This window comes from Pinus tabuliformis, chromosome Q (genome assembly GCF_031772625.1).
Source record: "Pinus tabuliformis cultivar Carrire ecotype Pingquan chromosome Q, CPIR1, whole genome shotgun sequence".
NCBI classification, from domain to species: Eukaryota; Viridiplantae; Streptophyta; class Pinopsida; order Pinales; family Pinaceae; genus Pinus; species Pinus tabuliformis.
Window position 1 is genome coordinate 971,906,068 of NC_142296.1, and position 26,214 is coordinate 971,932,281.

At 36.1% G+C, this 26,214-nt stretch overlaps 1 protein-coding gene across 3 annotated transcripts in view; it reads right to left on the reverse strand.

Annotated features, from left to right (window-relative positions):
- Positions 1–420: 420 nt before the first annotated feature.
- Positions 421–26,214, reverse strand: part of LOC149222722 (tRNA/rRNA methyltransferase (SpoU) family protein) — a 279,828-nt gene continuing 254,034 nt past the window's right edge. The window contains exons 6-7 of one of the 3 annotated variants that reach the window (XR_016249442.1): positions 19,038–19,353; positions 727–769 (exon numbers count right to left, since the gene is read on the reverse strand). Coding sequence is in view for 2 of the 3 variants with exons in the window: in XM_089385602.1 (XP_089241728.1) it covers positions 635–769 (135 nt within the window). In the remaining variant the exon portion in view is untranslated. Of the gene's footprint in view, positions 770–3,641; positions 4,231–19,037; positions 19,354–26,214 lie in introns of those variants that run through there. The other 2 variants (XM_089385602.1, XM_089385603.1) reach the window with 2 other exon arrangements.

A 26,214-nucleotide genomic window follows, 5' to 3' on the forward strand; every position in this document is an offset into this window, starting at 1 on the left:
TTTGGTGGGTAACATGGCTCATGTAGGAGCAACAAACCTAATTGGACACCTTGCTTAATAGGTTTGTGAAATCCTAACAGAAGCAATAAGATGACACCATTAAGAATTCTTGTGCATTAGCTTCAATGTAGCACAATGTTACCAATTGTAGTCAAATTCTGACTTTTAATATTTTCCTGTGCTAGTTCCAATCCAATATGGAAATGCTTTTCTTTTTTGGTTTCTCATATTTAATAGAACAAGTTGTCAACAAAAAAATACTTATATGCATGCATTGTGGTACATTATTAAATATCTTCCCTAGAGAAACTGTATACTGCATGTCTACATTGTCTTGGTCCTAGTATTAGTAAACAAGATTTTCTTGAGACTCACGTATTATGAACCACATTTTCCAAAGGTCACACCAATCATCAGGCATATCAAAAGAACAATCAATAATATTTAGTGCAAGTACATGTTCAATATGCAAAACAACCCTATGCTACATTTTACAAAGAATACTTTAGCAATAACTCGTGGTATATAAATCATATTTTCCAAATCAAGATATTGAGGACCCAATAAAAAACTAATTGTGCTCTCGGATAAGAATGCTATAAATTACATTCCAAGCAGCTCTCCCATGTTTAATTTAAAGACAAATATGCCTGAGCATTCCATTATAAACAATGCGATCCATGATATTGGTCACATTCTTCTTGTGACGTAAATAGAACTCTGCAGTTAAGATTTGGCGTTCTTTTGGTCTCAAGTCACCATGTGAACCCTACAGACAAGTGCTAGGAAATGTTAGTACAGTTAGTATATTTCTAATCTTCAAAGATGACCCATAGTCAGCTCCCATAGCTACAACTCAAATTTCCATCCTACAGCGTACAGGGACATTGCAAAACATTTCTAGCATCCATAAGGTATCATCTTATTCAACATACAAGATTCAATGCTTTTAGAGAAATACACAAGAGTTACTTTCAAACAAAACTAACATCAAATCGAATGTAGCTATGGTAGAAAGTGGTTCCAAAGTTCCATACCAGTAACCTCAATCCTTCAACATTTCTCAAAATAAAAGTTATTTCTGGATTAGAAATTCAATTTACATCCAAAAATCCCAGGATCCAGAATTATGCCATTCAATGAAAAATTCAGAATATAATGAATCAAAATTGCAAATGAAACATACTCCATATTGTTCCATAGAAGAAACTGTAGACTGATATGGATAATTTAAGTGCTATAGCCTCAATGAAAGCCTTTCCTGTTGAGAATTTCTGAGAAAAGCTATTTTATTTTATTTTTTCCGAAGCAAGTGAAAATGAGAAATGTATTCATTCCAGGAACTCCTAAGTTGCATGCTGATCCTTACACTGAGATTGTATACCAGGAAAAGCTCAGTCTGACATAGCATACAACCATTCCCCAAAATCCTGTCCAGTGCCAAATAAGGGTAATCCATTGGGAGACATACCCCAGTTTATCTTGGCCTGGTCCCAACTTAATGGCAATCCTGTACACTAATGATCCAGGTTATGCTGAGCTGTAGTCAACTAACCAGAAGTGTTAGTTGTTAATGCAGTGCATTTACCGACGCATCTAGAAAAGTTTTCCGGTTTGATTTGAGTAATTGGTTGAAAAATTAATTGTCCTCAGGAATATATACGAGTTATTTTATCAAATACTCTACTTCACTTGTCCTCACATTACGGAAAACACTAACAGCTTTCTGTCAACTGAAACCTAACTTATTAGAGAATTTAAAAGAATTTGTTTTTTTTTAAGACGTGTGGAAAGAAAGGTTGGATAAGCACTCAAGGGATAATAACATCTTAAAAGGATGACTCGTGAATTTCTATTGCGTATGATCTTGTTCCAAGCTAAATGAAATTGATTTGAATTCAAGGTACAGTGAAATCACATAGTTCTCTACTGTTGAATCCTCCTTTCCTTCGAAATACTAAAGCATGTTCCGATATTTGCTAGTGCCATCTATCCTTAATGGATAATTTCATCGATCTGAAAGTTTGCCTTCTCTTGCAAATTTCTATCATTATAGATCTACAACAAAAAATAACAAGAAGATTACATAATCAAAACAAGCACATTACCGAGTGAGATTGTTGAATGAACAACTATTTTTGCATATGTATTTCCGAAGGGATTGTAGGAACCCTGACTCCAAATTTTGGAAAAGTCGTATCAAACATAAAGACTTGTTAATAAATATTAAAAACTTTTTCAACAAAAGGTGATAGATTTCAAAATGATACAAAGAAAACTAGATAAAGATTAGAATATCATAAGAGCTACATCATTTTGCCCAAGACAAAAGAGCACCAACAAGAAATTCTTATTTAGCATAAAGGAAAATCCAACTAATGGAAGAAGGAATCAGGCCATTATCTTGGTTCTTTTGATATAAAACTTTTAGTTATGCACAAGTTTTAAGATGGGTATGGAGTCTGGAGACAAATGCAAGGATGGAAGGTTAAATACTATAATGTTCTCAGCTTTATAAAGCACACAAAATCTCTTAATTGAGCGATTTCAAAATTAATCTACAAAATAGTTTCAATATAGTGTATGTAATCCTCACTTGACAGGAGGAATAGAATGGAAGAGAATTTTCTGCCGAAGAATTCTTTATTGATGTAAATGACCATGGCTAAATACTGATGGAATCATGTGCTAAGGAAATCTTGGTGAGACTCTCTTGATGTTTGAGTACTGATTTGTGACCCTAAATTTAGATACTCCTACAGGTCTTGTGAAATACTTCAAAGGGCACACAAGTACGGATTCAAACTTCAATGTTCAACTTGTTTTATGCACTTAATGTTTTTCAAGCACAAACCATGGTGTTCTCTTATTCTGCATAAATGGCAGGTGATAAATATGTTTTTAAATTATTTTTATGAAAAAATGGATCTTCATTAGTATGGTTGATGCACCAAACACCCATAAATCCCAATATAGGTTACAAGCTTGAACAATATTTCAAGCAATATTAGTGCACCCGTTTGCGTGTTTGTCTACGTATTTGAAGTATGGGCGTGGGAATAATTTTGTTTGTAATATGCCAGGTTCATTTGGCATAATGGATAAGGAGATACATTTTATATTCCTATTATTCCTTTATAGTCAGTTTTGAGCAGTGACAAATTTGTTTTCACTTCTCTTTTAATTCTGTAAAATTCCCTTCCCCGAATTTCTTGAAAAACCCACAAAATTTCTGAGTTTATAGAGTCTGGTTTATTGTGGTATTTCGACAAACAGTTGGTTCAGAAAGTGCTGTAGGTTATTCTTTCAATTTTTTTTCTCAAATAGATGTACCCTGTAACCCATATACATCAAATGAAGCATTCAGATAACTCAAACTGATTTATATAGTGCTCAGAAATATATGTAGTGCTGGTACAATGCGAATATCATAGTAAAATCAAACATGAGCAGTTCTCTTTTCAATTTAATTTATAAATACACAGTGATTAATGAGAATAGAGGAACCTGGAGCCTCGTTCAGAGAGCAGCCCCAAAATATCAGTCACACGTAGAGATAAAACCAGCCATATAGATTCAGATATACAAGCTTCAATAGATGCAACTCAACCCACTTAAATTACTAGGAAACTGGTTGAAGGTACTGGGCATTACTCAGTATAAACTCGTGCCTATTCTCTTGACTGCCCTGTCCTAACAGTGACGGCATATCAGTCTTAAACTCATTCAGCTAGCAAGGGGAGGAAGTCGTCGCTACACCAGCAATGATACTCAGCATGGAAGGTAACAATATGGCCAGCAGACGGGTATCAAACTCAGCTCTCTTCTAACTCGTGTTGCTAGGGAAAACTCAGCCTTCAGTGAATGCAAACTCAGCCAGTCTTTTACGCTGGACAGAGATCTTCAAACCACAGGCTTAGCTATTAACTTCAGGTGCATACGTTCAGCAAATAAGATACAGCAGCAAGGAAGAAGAGGGTACGGCCAGCAAAAAAGAAGGAAGCTTGCTCCACCAATGCACATGTAATACGACCCCTTCTTTATCTTTGATGCTCAATCCAAAAACTCAGAGTAAATCGTCCAGCAATGAAGTAAAGGACTCAGCCTTTGACTGAAAACTCCTGCTGTTATTCCACAAAGAGAATCGACCCACAAATCTGCTCAGGTATAAGAACTTCGACCCTCAGAAATGTGGCTTGTCTTGGGCTTTCAAACTCCAACAAATACTTCCTGCCAAAAGGTATGAGGAAAACCCAATATTAGAAGACAAAATCGACTAGTAGAACCTTGTACCTCCACTATCTTTTGCAAATTTTCTTCGAGACGTAGTGCAATGGTAAAATCTCAGTGATTCCACTCTCTAAACCAATTAGGGTGTATAATTTCAACACCAAAATAAGAAAGGACAACTATGGTTTCTCAAACCCTAAGCTTTTCTTCCAAAAACCCTCAAAAATATTCTTTTCTCAAAATGCAAGTCATAAAATGAGAAAAAACTCTTCACTTTTCTTTTTTTATAATTAAGTGGCCACTTTCGCCGCCATATTACATTTTTAATTTTATTAAGTCGCTTTAGGAACTTTTCACTTTATAAAATGAAAGTGATCGTTCATTAACCTAAGATATGTCTTCCTTTTCACCCCTTAGTTTCTTAGGCGAATCATGTTCCCTTATTAAGATTTTTCCCCTGCCTTAGCTTATAGGAACTTTATTAGTCTAGCAGAACCTCGTCTTATGTCTCCTAAGTGGTTGGGGAAATTACAGTGCTCCCTGCCTAAGTTCACTTGCCCTCAAGCAACTTTAACTTTGGATGTTTGAGCACCTGTTCACCTTCCCATGTGGCGTCCTTAATAGGTAGATCCTTCCACTTTAGGTACTCCTTTATGATTCTGTTCCTCAACTTCCGCTCCTTTCTCTCCAAACTCTCCTTTGGGACCAAAATTAGTTCTCCTTCCTTGTCCAATGGTGGGAGCTCAATGGAGGTGACTACATGTTTCCCTAAGGACTTCTTGATTCATGAAACATGGAAGACATTGTGAATTTTACATCCTTTAGAAAGTTTTTATTGGAAATACTAAGAAGGAGGTGAATCAATATTTCCTTTTTTTTACAACTGGTTAGATTAATTCACTTAAACATTCAGTGCATAATCAAAAACATAAAACCATCACATCAACATCACATCATATAGATAGTACACAAGATTTGGCTCAACAATAAGCTTAGTTCTGTATGATGTACATACAACAATTTACCAAGTAAACCTGGAAGGAAGTACAGGACTACCCAAGTCTGAAGATATACAGACTAAGTCTGCATGAGATATCCAACACCAAAACTGCCACCAAAATGTCAAGTCAAACCCTCCTCCAAGCTTCCTCCAATGTCAAAGTCAAACAGGGTCAGACTATCCCAAATCTAGTCAACTTCTGAAATTTAAACCCCTAAAATTTCAGACCTGCAATAGCACAGAAAAAAAATTCATCCTTCAAGTCTGAAATTCGGTCAAGCGAAATTATCTCTTCTTTGACTTCAATTCTCCCTCCTTTGACTTCTACTTTTTGTCATATTTCACATTCTTTATATGTACTTCATTGTGTGTGAATGAATGATCTCCAAATGAGTCAAATTGCCTCTTATATATAGCTGTCCAGGAGGGTTGAATAGGTGGCTTTTGGAGGCCCGGGTTGACTTGTTCCAAGAAGGGCCAACTTTGACCATTTTGGTGGACTTGAAATAAAAATTATTTTTATTCTCTTTACAAAAAGTCCAAATGGTACTTGTCTCAATACATTTCTTTTGACTAATAATAAATACTCTTTGACTCAATTTACTCTATAAGCATGAAGAGCATGCTTTCAACCAAAAATTAGAATAATAATAATGAATATAATAAATATGTCAATGATAAAAATTACATTTTATTACATTATGAGGACCGACACTAGTTACATTTTCAACACTCCTTAATTAGGGAGATATTCATAATGGCTCAACAGGGCAATCTCAAGTTGAAATATTCATATAAGAAAGGATTTGGATTGATAAGCATCAGTGATGATTTGCATCATCATAGCCAACATTGTCAAAATAGCAAGGCCTTGACTAACAAGCTCTTTCTCCCTACTAGATTAGAGCATAATGCTGAGAGATATAAATTTGGACACCACCGCCTCTCTAGGCACATACCCCACCCAAGTGTTCACCAAGTATGTCCTCACAGGACCATTTCCTAATCCATTGTCACAATATTTGACACCAGGAAATATCAGCCTTTAGGACTATTCTTATCTTGGATTAATGTACTTGACATACAACGGTTAGTTCGGGTCAAAGTACAAATCCTCAAAGAATATTGGTCCCAGATGCTTATCCAACCCACCATTCTCCCTACTAGTGCTTTTACTAGGCTTATGACTATTAGTCCTGGCCATAGTACATGACACATGGAGAATATGATGTCCACCCTCACTCCCTCTCAACCAGGGAGGAGATAACCACAAGCCTAAGTTTTTCTCAAAAATACACTACCTTTCATAGAAAGGAACTTCATTTATTCATCAACTACCTGTTCTTCCATGGAGATCTATTGTAGTTTCTCGGCTCCCATCTACATCACATCATAATGAGCTTCGACCTTCCTAGTTTTCTGACAATCTTCATACGTGTCATCCAATAGTTCATCAAACGCCTTTTGGAGCCAAACTTCTTCATAATCCTTCACATCTTCTTCCTTTGAATTGCAATAGAGTTCAACTTCATGTTTTCCCAAGAAACCATACCAGTTCCATCCATCAGTAGTATCTCTATCAACATCAACCATTTCACAATTCTTTAATTTCTTGCGAAAGGGTATTGCCATAGATCTGTCATCTATGCTTTTGATTACAAACTTCTGTGGGTTTTCTGTCAAGCTTCAATTAGTATAGTATCCTGTCCAAGATCTTACAGTTCCTTCTTTCCAGCTAAGGTAGGTAAACTTCTTTTATTAAATTTCCATCTAATTCACTTCATTGATGCATACTTCAAACTGCTTTCTTCTTGTCTTCATGCTTTGCTACGTTTTTCCAATTCTTCCATCTATTAGTCAAACTATAGATATATCTTTTCTTGACTTGCAACCTTTATTAGAAGACTATGAAAGAACAAAAGCCAAAGTGCATAAAAATAGCAATAGTGATGAAAAGGAGATGTAGAATACTTATCTCTTTGAGGAGAGTAAACTCCCTCTTAATCTTGGACCTTTTCATCAACCTTGTCTTTACATCAGTATGATGTCATTCCTGTCATTCTTCAAGAGCTAGGTTTTCTTTTTACAACGGAGACAATTAGTTAGAGTTTTTATTCCTGGGATTTTCTAACTCAATCATTTGCTAGGGTTTACAAACCCTAGATTCTCCAAAATCTTCAAGATCTATCATTTGAAAACTCTACAAGCATACTAGAAAGTTAGTTGCAAAACCCTAGAGATGTTATTGTCAAGTTTTCTATAAGATGGAAATCATTTTATTTATTAATCACAAAAACCTAGTCTCCATATGCAAGGAAAGAATCTTAATGCTAACATATTAGTTAAGTCACGATTTCTAATGTATCTATGCAAACCCTGTCACTATATTTACTCTTGATTCCTAGAAGTGACTTCATCATGACCTAATAGTATTGGTATCATGTTCAATATACTTGATATAGATCACAAAATTTATACGTACCTTTTCAATTTTACCTGTCCTTACTTATAGTGATTCAGTCCTTTGCAACATAAATGATCTTTTTCCAACAAAGATGCCTCAAATCTTCAACCATCAAACTAGGATACAAATCATAGAGTTTTCCTTGGGCTACTTGTAATTTCCTTTGTCTTGGTTTCCAGATATAGCTTGGATCACAGAATATAGACATCTTACAAAGGGAAGTTTCAATCTATGCATACACTTTGAATCCTTTAAATCATTCCTTTCAGAGTTCAAGTCAGCTTCATTGATGGGATTCATCTTTCTTTTATATCTCTATGTCATGGTTACTTTACAGGTTTGTGCCACAGAGATGATCCATATAGTTTATGTTCATTATGTACCTTGATGTATTACTGAGGATGCGGTCTTTATGCACAGACTCTCGGCCCTCTAACCACAAACTTCGATTCTTCTAGCACACTTATTCACTGATTCGGATCTTAATTTCACAGGTAATATCTCATAAGGTTTGGACCTTTCTCCAAGATTCAAAACACAAAATAGTATGTCACTTTGATCTGCTTGAATTTGTATGCCTAGAATTTATCATTTGTAATATTCTTAGTGCCAACATAATGCCTCTGAATTTGATACTTGCCACATAGATAATTTGAATGCTATGGATGGTTCATACCTCTTGTCAAAGGAGCAAATTCAGATACCTTCAAGTCATAATTTTTCTTTTCAAGGGGATATATCACACGTCCTTACTTTGTTATCAAAATCAGTTACAAGGTCTTATCCTTTTATCCACAAGTAAATCGGATTTTATAGTGATGACAACTTGGATTTCAGAGATATGGTACAATATGATGCCATAGTGAGTTCAGATATCATATAGCCATAGTAAGTTTGAATGCCACAAAAAAATTATCCTCTTGTAACTTGCATTATTATTGATATAGTAGACTTCTTGTGGCCTGCATTTTCCTATAACTTTCTTCAAGTCTTTCTTCACTATCTTTTGAGGCCACTCCACAGGATTACACAGAGATATAGCATTTGGAGAAAGAGTATACTTCGGTTCTTCGCATATGAGTTTTTTCCTTTGCATGTAACAAAGTAATGCAGGTATCTATGCAATGGAATTTGCATAGTACTTCACTCGCTGCAACAGAAATAAACTTCTACTCCACTTGAGCAAAGATTAATTATAGTTTTGTTTTTCGTCCTTCCATAGTCCTTTGTCTTGGATATGGAGTGCTTCAGATAAGTAAATTGTGTTATGAACCCTGGATGCCACAGAGATTAAGTCCCAGTGTCACAGAAAATTTACTATACCATAGTGCTAGAGAAGATTTAGATGACACTATAGAAAATTTGGATTTGTCACAGGTTCAGATCTGCCACGTATACTTGTCTTTTGTAATTATAAGCACTTGAGAACTCTTGATGTAGTCTGTATATAAAACTTGTTGAAGAATGTAACTAGTGTTGGTCTTCATAATGGTATTTGAGTCATGATGTAATGTATTTATCAAAAGAAAGACAAATAGATTTTATTATTAAATAAATTGAATTATTAAAGCATGGGTTTCATGTTTGGGCCAATTGTTTATAGGTCAAAGCCTCCATTGCGGGATTCTAAGGTTTATGTCAAATGTCCTTGTCCATGTCATAATGTAAAGAACCCTTCTTGGGATTTATTTGTCGAGAAAGAAATATATTTTATTGTAAAATAGGTCAATTAGGCCTCCTCCACCAAGTCGGCCTCAAACAAGGGAATTCCATCTCACAAACTCACTATATATAGGAGCAACTCGATTTCATTTGGAGTCATTGAAGAAGTTCGAATTGCAGTAGTTGGAAGTAGAAAAGTACGAAATTCAAGAAGAAAGAAGGAAAATAATAACAAAGGATAAGGAGGACATTATCCAGCCAAAAAAATCGAAATTTTCTCTCTCGTGTCACATGTGCAATGTTCTTGAGCGTTGCAAGGGGGCTGAAATTCTGCAGTAACTGAGAAGCTGAAAATATGAAGTTGGGCCGAAATTCTGGGGAAGCTAGGGCCGAAATTTTTGGGTTGATGCTGGACTATAGCTGTTAAACAAGAAGATACTATTGAAGGTCACTGGAAGGCTAAATTAGTGGAGGAGGAAGGTATTTGATCTAAGGTCTTGGTCTTTTTCATTTTGAATCTACTGAAGGAAGAGTTATGAGTGGGTTTTGCCCTATATAGGGGTTTTAGCCCTAGTTGAGTGCCTACATCTGGTGTCTTTGATATTTATGTTTTTTTTTTTTGTAATTGCTTGATGAAACAAAGATAAAAGAAGAACATAAGAACGTTAATAAGAACATAAATATATCCCAAGTAATTATCAACAAAAGAAAATCTTTCTGCCTTTCCGATGTTCTAACATGGTATCAGAGCTAAGGTGAAGAAGGAAGAAAAAGGCAAGTTGAAGATCTATTGAAGAAAAGGAGATCAAGGAAAGGTCATTAAAGAGGATCATATAAAGAGACAAGCCTACTATCTATAGGAACTATGTCAAACTCAATGAAGGGAGAAAACAAACTAGAAGGAGCCTCTAACTACAGGGCCTGGAAAAAGAGGATAGATCTCATTCTCGAAAAAGAACAAGGTTTTGAATCTTGTTCAAGGAAAAATCAAGAAGCCTACAAATGAATCAAGTGAAGTAGAGAAACAAAGTTTAGAGAAACAAAAATATTGGCTATGAACCTAATAGTGGATGGAGTTAAGGAAAACCTAATTCCATACATATCCAACATAAATTCCACTCAAGAAATGTATGAGGCTCTCACCAAATTATTCACCATCAAGAACATTGGTCAAATAGCAAGCCTCAAGAATGAATTAAGGACTATTAAGATGACGAAAGATGAAACTGTATCATCCTACTTTATAAGGATATCTCGAATCAGAGATGAACTCCAAGTAATAGATGAAGTTGTGCCAGAAACTGCTCTTCTAGGACTACCAAAATCTTGAAGTGCTTTTGCTTTAGGACTTAAAAGTTGGAAGGATACTCCATCATTTGAACAAATGTGGAATGCATGTAGTCAAGAAGAAGTTCGAGTATCGTTAGTAACCAACAAGGAGGATGAAGAAGAAAACATCTCTAATGCCTATTCTTCTCATCACAAGAAGTGAACCTTCAAGAAGTTCAAAGGACCGAAGAAGAAAGTTGACCTATCCAAGATTGAATGCTACAATTGTCATAAGATGGGCCACTACAAAAATCAATGTCCCGAGAATCCGAAGAATAAGAAGAGAGATAAGGATCAAACAAATGTTACTGATGAAGCTCCACCTAAGAAGAACAAGACTGAAGAATCAGAAGTCAAGGAATTATACTACTAAGTCTTCTCTCTCACATATCCCTCTTAGTCTTCTATTTTAAAGTTTTGAATTATTTTCCTTTATGTTTTAATTTCTAGAATTTGTAGGTCTAACATGTCTTGTTAGAACATTTTTTAAATTATTTTGATAAGTTATAGGTATCCCTCGAGATTGGATTAAAAGGGAGCCCTCACCATTTTTCCAAAGACTTACTGAATACTCAAAGGATATGGAGGAGACTTCAAAGGATAAACTTGAAGCATGAAAGAAATTTTGTTGCAAAGGAAAACCCGTCAAGATTTGATGTATTACAAGGTTTTTTAAGAAACAACTCAAGGTATGTCTTAGACTATAAACTTTAAAGTTCTCTTCATGTAAAAGGTACGATCATTCTCTTTTAAAATTTTCTTTACATTACTAACATCATTATGACTAAGGGCTTTGAATCTTAAAGATTCTTGTTAGGGTGATTAATCATTAGATTGAATCTACCCTCGTCATACTATCATTTTGATCATTCTTGTGAAACCCTAACCTTTAGGGTTCACTATAAAACCCTAGCCTCTTGATGCTAAGGGTATGTCAATAATGTTGAAACCCTAGTCCTCTTAGGGTTGTTGATAAAGTCTAAAAATCCTATTCTTTTGATGTTTAGGGTTTTGGTATTGTTATGATAGAAACCCTAGTTCTTTAGGGTTTGTTATTAATGTCTAAGTTATGTATTGAAACCCTAGATCTTTAGGGTTTGGTGAATTAGGGTTTATGAACAAAACCCTGTAACATTTATAGCAAGATCCTAGGAATGAAACCCTAGGTGTATATTCATCTGTCTGATTGAAACCCTAGTCTGGTCAAAATTGTTATATATCTAACTTTGATGTATTAATGTTTGTGTCTTGAGTTTACCTAGTATATATTATTGTAAGATGCTAGTGCATAGTTATGAAATCCTAGATATATGTGAGTATGCTAACTTAATTGTTGATGCTCATGTTTTAGTTTGTGAAATCTAGGGTTTATGACAAAACCCTAGTAGAGATTGATGTTCTAAGATATGATTATATTGTTTTCGATTGTTTATATTTTGATGAAAATCTAGGGTTTGCAATAAATCCTAGTAGAGTCTATCGTATATCTCTAGATGTATAAGTGCTCTAATGAGATTGATATCTTGATTGAGTTGTTGATGAAGTCTAGGGTTTGTGACAAAACCGTAGCAAGAAGTTGAAGTCTAGTATGTAAAGGATATGTCTCTTGTCGATTATGAACCTAACTAGGTTTAAATGTCTAAAAGTTTGAATGTTTTGATGCTTCCATTATAATGTTATAATATAGTTAACTTCATGCTTCTATATGTTTTGTTGTACTTGCTATGAAAGTTTTGTAGGTACATGATCTTCAAGATGTTGAAGATGTTCGTGATTGAAGATGTTTATAATAATGAGCATGATGAAAGGAAGCTATAAGAATGATGATGATCAAGATGACCTTGATGCCATAAGAAAGATGAAGCCTTGAAAGAATAAAGTTTCTTCAATGTTATGAAGCTGTTGATCTCCCCAAGTTGAGAGGGAGCCTGAATAGAAGAAAGAGTACATCTCCCCAACTGAGAGGGAGGGCATATTATGACAATGACTACCTTGAAGTAAGAATAAAACCGAACAATAAAAAGACTTGAAAAGATTTGAGAATGTGTTTGGTATTGCTGAAGAAATAAAAGAAAGAGAAAACTTTTGACAAATTGCATATGGATAACTTGATGATGAAAACAACATCAAAATGATTGAAGACCCCTAAGGTTTGTGTTTACTTATATTTGAAAGTTTATTACTGATTGGGGTTTATGTTTGTATAGGTAAATCTCTCCACAAGAAGGTTGAACATTTTGAAAGCATGCTTGGACAAATGGATATATCTGGTTTACTTTATTAGGGAGAGATGACGCATCTAATGGAAGATACTTGGGAGGACATATGGTCGGCCTATGTGTTGATGTCTAGATCCTGAAGAGGGAGGGTGGCGTTGGTCATGGAGATTCGACCTTGGATACACACCTAGATCCCTAGGTTGATGGTTAGCAAGTAAGCCTGATGGTACCTAGACTGGCTGAAAGCTTGAGTCCATCTTAGTCCCACCCGGATAGATTACCCTGGTCAGGTATCTAGTCCGCAACACTGAGTGTGCTAGAACTCTTCGTAGTTCATTTTGGAGATCTTCCATGTACCTCTATATATTTGTAATTATGAATACCTCCCTAGTTAAGAGGGAGTGTTGAAGAATGTAACTAGTGTCAGTCTTCATAATTGTATTTGAGTCATGATGTAATATATTTATCAAAAGAAAGAAAAATAAATTTTATTATTAAAGAAATTGACTTATTAAAGCATGGGTTTCATGCTTGGGTCAATTGTTTATAGGTCAAAGCCTCCATTGCAAGCTTCTAGGGTTTATGTCAAGTGTCCTTGTCCATGTCATAATGTAAAGAACCCTTCTTGGGATTTATTTGTCAAGAAAGAAATTTATTTTATTGTAAAATAGGTCAGTTAGGCATTCACCAAGTCGGCCTCAAACAAGGGATTTCGACCTCACAAACTCACTATATATTGGAGCAACTCGACTTCATTTAGAGGAGTCACTCAACAAGTTCAAATTGCAGTAGCTGGAAGTAGAAAAGTGTGAAATTCAAGAAGAAAGAAGGAAAAGAATAGTAAAGGAGAAGGAAGACATTATCTAACCAAGAAAATCAAAATTTTCTCTCGTCCCACATGTGCGAAGTTTTGGAGTGTTGCAAGGGGGCCAAAATTCTACAATAGCTGGGAGGCCGAAAATATGAAGCTGGGATGAAATTATGGGGAACTGAAATTTTTGGTTTGATGCTGGAATGTAGTTGTTGAACAAGAAGAGACTATTGAAGGTTGCTGGAAGGCTGACTTGGTGGAGGAGGAAGGTCTTTGGTCTAATGTCTTGGTCTTTCTCATTTTGAACCTACTGAAGGAACAGTTTTGACTCGGTTTTCCCCTATATATGGGTTTTAGCCCTGACTGAGAGTGCCTACATCTGGTGTCTTTGATCTTTGTATTTTGCTTTTGGTAATTGCTTGATGAAACAAAGATAAAAGAACATAAGAAAGTTAAAAAGAACATAAAGATATCACAAGTAATTATCAACAAAAGAAAATCTTTCTACCTTTCCGATTTTCTAACAAAACTCTTCTCCCAAAATTAGATGCTTCAGAGAATTTGGATTTCAATCTCAGACATGTAGCTTGAATACTCACCAAAATTACAGAGAATTAGATGTAGAAGATTGAATCTTCTACTAATCACTGATTCACCACAGATAATTTACATTACTTCCAAAGCATCACCACAGATTCAAATTGCATCATAGATTTGTATCTTTTTCAATGTATCAACACAGGCTATCAAAGGTTCAGACTACTCCTCCTTGTGTTCTTGATTTCATATTTAGCCCTACTTAGGGTTTCTTCACTAGTGCTTCCTATCTCCACCATAGCTCTGATACCATATTGAAATTCAGATATAATATAGAATTTCTTATCATGGTAATTACTTGTGACTGATATGCATTATTTTCTTAGTATTTTCTTGTTTAGTTTTGTCATTAAGCAATTACACAATAGCAAAATATAGAAAACATAATGCACAAGAGACAAGAGACACCAGAAATTAGGCTCCAAGCCAGGGCAAAACCCCAGAAGGGGGAAACCCCAACAAAAATCCTTCTCTTATAGAATCAGACAAAAATGAGATATCCAAGACCAAAATTGCCACCAAAATGTCAAGTCAAACCCTCCTCCAAGTCACCTCCAATGTCAAAGTCAAACAGGGTCAAAATGTCCCAAATCTGGTGAACTGAAATCTCAGCCCTGTAATTTTGACCCTTGAAATTTCAGCCCTATAGTAGCACAAAAAACAATTTGTTAGGCCCCTATACTACTAGTGTAACCCTTTATTATTATGTAGTCCCCATATTGTTATCACTGTGCCCCATAGAAGCCCCCTATTGTTATTATTGTGCCCTTACATTATTATTGTTATGTCGGCTTTGATTATATTATGACCCCTTAGACTCCTATATATAAAAAGGAGGTCTTGTCATTTGTATCATCCAAGAATTGTTCATTTGTGTAATGTAAAGGAGGTTGCCCCCTCGAAGAGGCCGAATTCTAAGGTGTTCAACTCTCTTCTATCTTTTTGTGAGCTGGTTTCATAACATTTGGTATCAGAGCTTTGGATTCTAGGATTTTGCTGCTCCAAATAGGTCATCGTGGCATTTTCGCTATAACTTCTTTTCTGCGACATTTCAGAAGTGAAAACAAAAACCCATTTAAGAAGAAATCGCATTGAACCTTGGGTTCGAATTTCAGAACTTGTCTCCCTACATTTTCGGAGATATGATGTGAGGAAGTTAGGCATTTTGCAATCTCCGGAATTTTGAAAGATCACATCGAGCATCAAGAAATGAATCCGACCATATCTTGTAATGCATTGGAAGAAATTACCACTCCTCAAACTCTCAAGATAGAAGGGCATATTAAGAAGAAAAAGGTTCAAGCAGTGAAAGATCACATCAAGCATCAACAACAAGTTCTCCAACTTTTAAAGGATAATGCCACTTTGGTGCAGAATCGAATGAAACAACAGGTAGATCAACATCGCAGTGAAAAAAGTTTTGATGTAGGTGATTGGGTATTTTTACGGCTACATCTCAAGCAAGCTATTTATGAGAAGGAAATGTTGGCAATACTACATGCATTTAAGAAATGGCGACTTTATCCAATGGGAAGACACTTCAAGGTAAAAATGGATCATGATAGTCTTAAATACTTTTTAGAACAAATATTATCTTTAGAAGAACAGAAAAAATGGGTCACAAATATGTTGGGTCATGACTTCGATATCATCTACAGAAAAGGGAAGAAAATTTTTGTTGCAGATGCACTCTCAAGAAAGAATGAGAATGTGGAAGCATTGTTTTGTGCTATTTCTATTATCCAACCAGATTGGATAAATGAAGCAAGGGATGAATGGAAGAAGGACAAAGAAGTGTGGCCGCTCATTCAAAAGTTGCAGAATATCCCAATTCAAACAATATTGTCAGAACTTGAAGAGGAAGGAAAAATCATATTGGAACCTGGAGCAATCACAGAAACAAGAACCTGACAACTAGGAAATTGATAAATTTCAGAGTATCTCATCAAGTGGAAGAACTTACCCGCTGAACATTCCACATGGGAAGACAAGAATTTTATACAGAAGCATCAAGAACTACTCAAGCGTTGAGGACAACACTTTTTGAAGGAGAGGGGCATGTTAGGCCCCTATACTACTAGTGTAACCCCTTATTGTTATTAGTACAACCCCCTTATTATATTGTTGTACCCATGTAGTCCCCATATTGTTATTATTGTGCCCCATAGAAGCCCACTATTGTTATTACTGTGCCCTTACATTATTATTGTTATGTCGGCTTTGATTATATTATGACCCGTTAGACTCCTATATATAGAAAGGAGGTCTTGTCATTTGTATCATCCAAGAATTGTTCATTTGTGTAATGTAAAGGAGGTTGCCCCCTCAAAGAGGCTGAATTCTAAGGCGTTCAACTATCTTTTCTATCTTTTTGTGAACTGGTTTCATAACACAATTCGTCCTTCAAGTTTGAAATTCGGTCAAGCAAAATTATCTCTTCTTTGACTTCAATTCTCTCTCCTTTGAGTTTACTTTTTGTCCTCTTTCGCATGCTTCAGATGTACTTCCTTGTGTGTGAATGAATGATCTCCAAATGAGTTGAACTTCCTCTTATATATAGTTGTACATGAGGGTCAAATAAGTGGCTCTTGGAGGCCCAAGCCGACTTGTTCCAAGGAGGGCCGATTTTGACCATTTTGGTGGACTTACACTCGAAATAAAAATTCTTTTTCTTTTCTTTACAAAAAGTCCAAATGGGACTTGTCTCAAATACATTTCTTTTGACTCATCATAAATATTCTTTGACTCAATTGACTCTATAAGCATGAAGAACATGATTTTGAAAAAAATAAGAATAAGAATAATGAAAATAATAAATATGTCAATGATAAAAGTTACATTTTATTACATTATGAAGACCAACACTACTTACATTTTTAACAGGTTGTTACTCCCTGTCTAGATGGACATTCTTGTGTCCCAGGTTAGTGTTTGAGCATCATGGAGATGGATATATTAGGACACATGGCTTAAAGGAACACTTATTCTATTAGCCTTGTAAATGTGATTCTTACCATAAAATCTAGCACCCTAGTGCAAAGCCTCGCTAGACACTCTAGATTATGAGAAACACCGATAATTATGGGATCAATCACCACTATCACCTTAGAAACTTTTTCCCTGTTATTATGTGGTCAGAGATTATCCCCACAAGAGAGGCTTCCCCAATAGATCTTAGGGATTAGGTAACCTGAGTGTTCGTATACTAAATACCCCCTAAGTGTAATGGCCCATTTCGATCTATAAGCAAAAGAGTATTAGCATACATACGATGTATGCATATGATAGCCACATATGCACACATCGCATGCCTCACATTAGTATACTTAGTAGGAAAAATATTTAATTAAATGAAAAGAGACTAAATAGTAAATTATTGAGAAAAGAGATTCTGCACTCAAATATACATATTAAATACTTTGTACTTATAAAGCTGTTAAATAAAATTTACAAATTCAATCCTTCTAATATAAATGTTACTCATTATAGAGTTGGGTTATAAGCTAAGTCACAGGACACGTCCCCTAGGGTCCAGTGTCCCGTATTTTACGTATTGGACACGAAAACGGCCCTAATACGTGTCCAATACGATTTTTAACGTGTCATAAAAATTCGAATACGTATTCGACGTTTTCCTTCGTGTCATAAATTTTGAATACGCGTATTTTGTACATAGAATACGTTGCCCTAACGTATTTCGACGGTTTGAATACGTATCGCAAAAAAAACATGGTTTAAAGCCTACGCGTTGGTCTATTCCGGGTTATTTTCGGTTGTCTGGAGCTGTCGTGTGGAGCTGCGAGAGTGTTTGTCTATCATTTGCCATTATATTTGAAGTCTGGAGCTATTTGAAGTCGAGCAGAGTGTGCCAGTGTGCAGCGTTCAAGACCGGCCCGTAAACCAGTAAGCCGAACCCGTGTTTTATCTGCGCATTCCTTTTTTTTTGTCAAACGAACAGCGTGAAATTGCAATCCATAGTGGCTTTCCTGTAACATTATTCACGTCTATGATATTTATGCTTGTAATCTCTATTCATACGACTATGTGTTAATGAACTTATAGATGTTGCGGCTTGCCTTGTTCTGATAAGAAAAAGGAGAGAAGCGCTATTTGCTAATTTCTGGGTCTTTTATAAGATATGTCAGTTTACCTTGAAGTCTGTTGGGCACATGTGCGCACTATATAAACTATCAATAGTCATCCTCTGCTTGACCTGCTGTGTATTGTTGTGGGTATATAAATTTCATGTCATTTGAGGAACTCCAATCTTAAAAAGTAAAGGAGTGTTAGTATCTTGTAGCTGACCACTACCAGTGACAGGCTTAGCATAACACTTTAGTGCTTTCAACCAACGCTAAGCTTAAATGTTGGTTAACATTTATCCTTCAGAAGTTAAACTAGTTGAATAAACTCAAGTTTATTTGATATCTAGATCAATGCTGCCACCTGACACAGTTTGAACATTCAGAGTTGAAATCAGCCTCTCATTAGAGTATTGCCAAGTGTTCTAACTGTTGAACAGTCTTCAAGCAATGTTTCCAAAAATGTTTAAACATTTGGCATGCAAAAATCCGGAGAATACCCTCAACAAATAGTTCAGAAAATTAGTCAAAACATTTCAAGAGTAAACTAAGGAAATAACTCCAGCCCAGAATATGAGGCAAAATCTGAATTCATTATTGGGACTGTTCTTCAATTTTTACAAGGCAAAGGGGAGGGCAACACCTGGAAATTCGCCACAGCTGATGAAAGAAAAATGCCATTAATTTCTGCCTGGAAATTAAAATCAGATTCAGCTCCCTCAATAAACAACTTCACCCTTCAATTACAGGTGAGTCTGCTGCAGCAGAAATATTACAGCAGTACTATGCTCTGATGAGGACTCTTTCTGCTCCACTGGAAACACAAAATTCAGCCTGATAGTGAACTGAACTCGGCCTATAGAAAGTGAGAACTTCACCCTCTTCCAAACTGTTATAAAACCACTGTATTGTGCCTAATAATTCACTTCTCCTCTGTTGGATTAATTTCAGTCTTTGATCTGTGCATAACTTGAACTTAGAAGAGAATCTAGTGAACATATTGCTGAAGCGAATGATCAAAGACACCCCAACAATCAAAGACACCCCAAAGACACATCAAAGACACCCCAAAAATTTGTAACAAACTGCATATTGAATTAAAATTGAAAAATTCTTAAAATAGTGAAACACATATATGACAGTGACAGATTATTGTGACCTTTGACAGTGCATAATTATTGCGGTTTGTGACAATTTACAAACAGTAAGAAACAACAAGACTTTAATTGTGACTTTAATTGTTTTTTTTGTAGGTGAAGGTGTGTGGACTTTATAACAGTGAGAAGATTAATGGCTCAATCATCCAAGGCAGCCGGCAGAGGTCAAAGGAAGGGCAGTGCTTTTCGTGGTCCCCCCCTCCAAGTGTTTCAGTTTCTGTTTCACCTTCTCTTGGTCATAGTGCCCCAAGTGCTTCAAGTGAAGTTGTAGGTGTTTCTCAGCCAACATTAACATATGATGTTGTTGCAGCAAGACAACAAGCACAGCTAAAAAAATACCCTCTCTGGAAGTATGTAACCAAGAAGCAAGTGCCAAAGACTGGTCCGGGAGGGAATGTGCATTGGTCTTGTAATTTCTGCAAGGGTGAATTTAAGAGCACTTACTTTCGAGTTAAGGGCCATTTGTTGGGCCTTCCTTGTGGAATTGGAGCATGCAAAAAGATCAGTCCTAAAGAAAAAATGGATTTGGAAAGGGAGGATGCAGCTGGCTCTAGGAATGTGGTGGCAGCAAGCAGGAAAACTAGTAAAAATGAAGATCCTCTTCCATTCTTGAGGAATTCTAATAGTAGTAGATTTGGGAGAAAAAAAATTCAGCCAACAAAAAATAGGGCAGCCCAAACTTATGGTGGTCCAATGGACAAGATTTTTCGGCGTGAGCAGCGAGATGAGGTTGATCTTACATTGGCATTCCTTTTCTATCTCAACTTCATTTCTTTTAATGTTGCACGGTCTCCTATGTTTATTGAGATGTGTCGAGCTCTAGTTGATAGGGCTCCAATTGAGTATGTGCCTCCAAGTTCAGAAAAACTTAGAACCACATTGTTGGTGAAGGCAAGGAAGGAGGTGGATAAAATTCTACAACCTATTAAATCATCATGGATCTCATCTGGTGTCAGTATTGTCTCTGATGGATGGACAGATACAGCACGCCATCCTCTCATCAATTTCATGGTATATTCTCAAAATGGACCGGTTTTCTTGAAAGCAATTGATTCTCTTGGACAATACAAGGATGCACAATATATGGGTGAGCTGTTTATTAAAGTTATTGAAGAAGTAGGCATTGAAAGTTGTGTGCAAATCATCACAGATAATGCACCTGTTTGCAAAGCAGCTGGCTTGATTGTGGAAACTAAATATCCACAAATATTTTGGACACCATGCATTGTTCACTCGTTGAATTTAGCACTCAAATCTATTGCTTCAGATGTGACATGGATTGGCAATCTTATTGAGGATGCACGCCATATCCGAAATTTTGTGCAAAACCATACCAATGCCCTCACAATATATAAAGAGTACACACATCTATCCTTGTTGAAGATTGCAGATACTCGGTTTGCTTCCTCATTCATCATGCTTAAGAGGTTGAAGGAGGTGAAGGCCGCTCTTGGGGCCATGGTTATTTCAGATCTTTGGTCTTTTTGGAGAAAGACGGATCAAACAGCTTCAAAAAAGGTAAAGGACATAGTGTTAGATGATGGTTGGTGGGAAAGGGTGGATCTTATCATAAAGATCATGAACCCTATCATTTCTTTCTTGCGGTTTGCAGACACGGACCAGCCCATCTTAGGAGAGGTTTATGAGGGTTGGGATTCCATGATTGAGTCTGTGAAGACTATTGTTATGGAGAATGAGTGCCCTGCATATGAGACATCAGCAGAGAGCCTATGGTCCACCATACAGGATATTCTTATCTCTAGGTGGGATAAGAATTGCACACCTTTGCATTGCTTAGCTCACTCTTTGAATCCCAAGTACTACAGTCAAGAGTGGCTCCATGGTGGGACCTCACACAGATACCCTCCTCACATGGATGGAGAGATTTCACAGGGGAGGAAGATAGCATTCAGAAGGATATTTCAGGATAACACATCTTTTCTTGAGGTGGAGGAAGGCTTTGTATAGTTCTCCACTGGCACCAGGAGATTTGGGGCGTATGATGTACTTGGAGATAGGGGGGTCAAAAGTGCCTATGCATGGTGGGCAACTCATGGGGCAGCATGCCCTATTCTACAACAATTAGCCTTGAGGGTCCTCTCTCAAATTACTTCATCTTCTTGTTGTGAGAGGAATTGGAGCACTTACGGGAATCTATATAGTTTGAAAAAGAGCAGGCTTGAGCAATCCAGGACGGAGACAATGGTGTATGTGCACACCAACCTTTGTCTTATTTACAGGCAGAGACAGGAGTGGTTGAAGGGAAAAACAAAGATGTGGGATGTGTTTCCTGATGATATGGGCTTGGATGACAGTATTGAGTTGGCATTAGCCAACATGGATCTTAATGACCCAGTGCTAGAGCCAGTGACTTTTGATGATGAGACACAGCATCTTGAGGGGTCATCCTCCACAGCAGCGGATCTTGGATTGGGCATAGAGGAGGAGGATGGAGTACAGTCAAATGGCAGTGGCAGTGATGGTGACTATGACATAGAGGACATGGACTATTGATAGAGTGATGAGTCATGACTCATGGACCAGTACCGAGCTATGATATTCCTACTTATTTTGTATCTAGTATCTACTCTTTTGTATTTTCCATTGGCATTCTCTCAGGAGTCAGTATCTACTATGATCTATCTATGTACATTGTAAACACTGAACAGTGATACATTTTGATTTTGATGACTTAATGGAAAATCTGCATTTTATGGTTTTAATATCTAAGTTCTAAATTTATAATTAGTAGTAAGTACTTACTACTTAGTTTCTTATGTGCTTGTAAGTTGTAAATTTTGATTCTATTTATTTTTTTAAAGTGAACTATGAACTTTGAGAAGTAATTATATTTTAATTTGATTAGATAAGCTGCAACCTGCAATTTAATATGGATAAAAAACTATATTTCGGTATATATATATATATATATATTATTAAATATATATAAAACGTGTCCCCCGTGTCCTGTTTCCAGGTCGCTGCATTTCGTATTGAATACTCGTATTTACGTGTCCTCCGTGTCTCGTGTCCTTGTGTCATGTGACTTAGGTTATAAGTCATATTATTGTTAATATATATATTGATTTTATTATTATAAATTAAACTTTTTAAATGTAAAAAAAAATCATTTAAATGTAACTATGTCAATCATATCAAACTAAAAACACATCCCATCTCACATTACATATGAAAGCCTTACCTGTCAAATAAGGTCGAACAAAATATAAATGAAGGTAGTGACTGCCTGCGAATAGTATTTATTCCAAACACCCTGAGGTAGAAGGGGGATTGGTGGAGGAAAAGCAAGGGATATTTAGAGTGGGATATTGAATTCTGAACAGAGTATCTGAGTAGAAATTTCAGGACTGAGCAAGAAGTCACCAAGCAATTATTCTTGAGGCTTTTGGGCACGGGGGACTAAATTACTCTAACTAAAGAAGTATTTTGGCGCTGAGTACCAAGGCCGCGCTCAGCTTGGCTGGGAGGATTTAGTCATTTGGTATCAGAAATAATTGAAGCTACATCAGCGAGGAATTGACATCAAACCAGGGAACCAGATATGAAAATGTGAATTAAATTGATGAATTATGCATATATTGTAATTGTGTAAATTCTTGACTGTAGTTGTGTAAATTATGTAAAAAAAATTAATGGCCGTTGTAATTGTCAATTCTGTAGAATTTAATAATTTACTTTGTGCTGGTCTTTACATTAATCATTGTTGTAATTGTCAATTCTGTTAACAATTTACTTTGAGAAGGTTTTGACACTGGCCTTTTTGAACTCTCTATCTATAGTATTAGGCCCACTCTGCTTGCTTGAAATAGTTGTGGTTTTTCCCAGAAGAAAGAGCAGGGAGTAGTTGCTTTAAGACAAATTATATCTCCCTAGATATACCCATCTTGTCAAAGATTTCTTTCGAATATTCCATGAAAGAGAGATATGTCAAAGATTCTCATGACTCTCCAAAAGAACTTTAGGAAAGGAAATGAAGAGATGAAATGAAACCAACCATTTTATGAACCCGAAACTCATTCCTTCAGGCTATCATCAGTTAAGGATTTCGGAAAGCGATATTTCTAAGACAACATTCCAGACACGCTTTGGACATTATGAATTCACAGTGGTACCATTTGGGTTGACTAATGCACCAGCAGTATTCATGAACCTTATGAACAACGTTTTTCGCAAATATCTTGATCAATTTGTACAAGTTTTCTTAGATGATATTCTTATCTATTCCAAGAACAAGAAAGAGCACGAAGCCCAGTTACGGATAGTATTATTTTCCCTCAAAAAACACCAGTTATATGGAAAGTTATCCAAGTGTTCTTTCTTTCAGAAAAAAAATCATTACTTAGGTCATATCATATTAGGTGAAGGGATCTCAGTAGACCCTGAGAAGGTAAAGGCAATCATGGAATGGCCAATAACAAAAAATGCACATAAAGTACAAAGCTTTATGGGCTTAGCCAGTTATTACTGAAGATTTGTGGAAGCATTTTCTAAAATCGCAAAGCCAATTACAACTCTTCAACGTAAAGGTGTTAAGTATGAAGGGACTCAGGAATGTAATAAAGCATTCTCTGTACTCAAAACACTGCTAACTAGTACACCAATCTTAAAGAGTCCCGGATATGGACAAAAATTTTACTGTATGTACTAATGCATCCAAGCAAAGATTAGGTGCAGTGTTAATGCAGAATAGAGGAGTAATAGCATATGCCTCAAGGAAATTAAAGTCTCATGAAGAACTCTACGCCACTCACGACTTAGAGTTAGCCGATGTAGTACTAGCTTTAAAGATATGGAGACACTATCTAATAGGGCGCAGCTTTATGCTTAAAAGTGACCATCAAAGTCTACAGTATTTGTTCACCCAAAGAGACTTGAATGCTAGACAAAGACGATGGAGTGAATTCCTAAGTGAATATAACTTTGAAATATCATACATTAAAGGAAAAGAGAATGTAGTGGCAGATGCTTTAAGCAAAAGACCTCGAATATTTTCTCTCATACCTATCAAAGTAGACTTAAGGAAACGAGTACTAGAACATCTCATAGAAGATAGCTAGTATTTAAAGGTAAGATCTAGTCTTGATAGTAAAAAGACAAAAGAACCTAAATTTGAAGGATATGGACTAGAAGGTGATGGAAGCTTGCAATTTTATAAAATGATGTATATTCCTAATAATAAGGATCTCTGAGACACCATCCCAAAGGAAGCCCACAGAGCAATATATTGTGCACATTCCGGAGTAAAGAAAATGTATACTGATACCAAGAAACTCTTCTTCTGGACGAGCATGAAGCGCGATATCGTTCAATTCGTTGCAAAATGCTTGGAATGTTAACAAGTAAAAGTTGATCATTGTCATCTAGCAAGTCTCTTACAATCTCATGACATTCCTATGACCAAATGGAAGATCATTTCTATGGATTTTATCAGTGGACTACCTCTTACTCCTCAAAGACACAATGCTATTCTGGTGATAGTGGATAAATTAACGAAAAGCGTCCATTTAATTCCTGTAAGAGATACTTATGAAGTTGCTGACATAGCTCGAGTATTCATAAATGAAATTACCAAATTTCATGGAGTACCTAAGAAAATCATATCAGATAGAGACTCATGATTCACTTCAAGATTTTGGACTTGCATGCAGTCAGCCTTAGGAACTCAACTAAATTTGAGTACAGCTTATCATTCTCAGATTGATAGGCAAACAGAAAGGGTAAATCAAGTACTAGAAAATATGTTGAGGATGTACGTTATGGATCAGCAATCACATTGGGAAAAGTACTTATCCTTGGTCGAATTTGCATACAATAACAATTACCACAGTTCAATCGGAATGCTTTCATTTGAAGCATTATACGGCAGACCTTGCAGAACACCGTTAAGTTGGGACATGTTAGAAGATAGGGTGATAGTAGAGCCAGAATTAATCCAAGAGATGGAGGAACAGGTAAAACAAATTAGACAACTGTTAAAAGAAGCACAGAATAGACAAAATAGTTATGCTGATGCCCACAGAATTGATAGAAAATATGAAGTAGGAGATCAAGTTTTTGTCCGCATCAAACCAAATAAAGCACTATCCAATTCGGAAAAGGGACAAAGTTGTCACCCCGATTTATCAAACCATTTAAAGTCATGGAAAGAGTTGGACCTATTGCCTATCGTCTTGCATTGCTACCTCACTTGCATAAAGTTCATAATGTGTTTCATGTATTTGTATTAAGGCATTACATAGCTGACAAATCTCATAACATTCAATGGAAGGAACTGCAGGTATTAGACAAAGGAATCATTTCGGTCGAACCATTACATATACTGGAACGTAGGGTTCGACAGCTCAGAGATTATCTGGTAGACCAAGTTAAGGTCCAGTGGGACAAGTATAGCCCTGGATCGACTACTTAGGAAGACACAGAAATCATATGTCAAAAATACCCCAACTTGTGTCAATTTTGAAGAACCTTAAGCTATATTTTGTATATATTTACTTTACTCTAAATCAGATACTCAAAACCACTTTGGGAATATCACATAAAAGTAATTTTTTTTTTTAATTTTTTATTATTATTATTTTTTATGTTACTGAAATATGATATATATTATCTGCTTAATTCCACTGGTACGTGGATACCAAGATG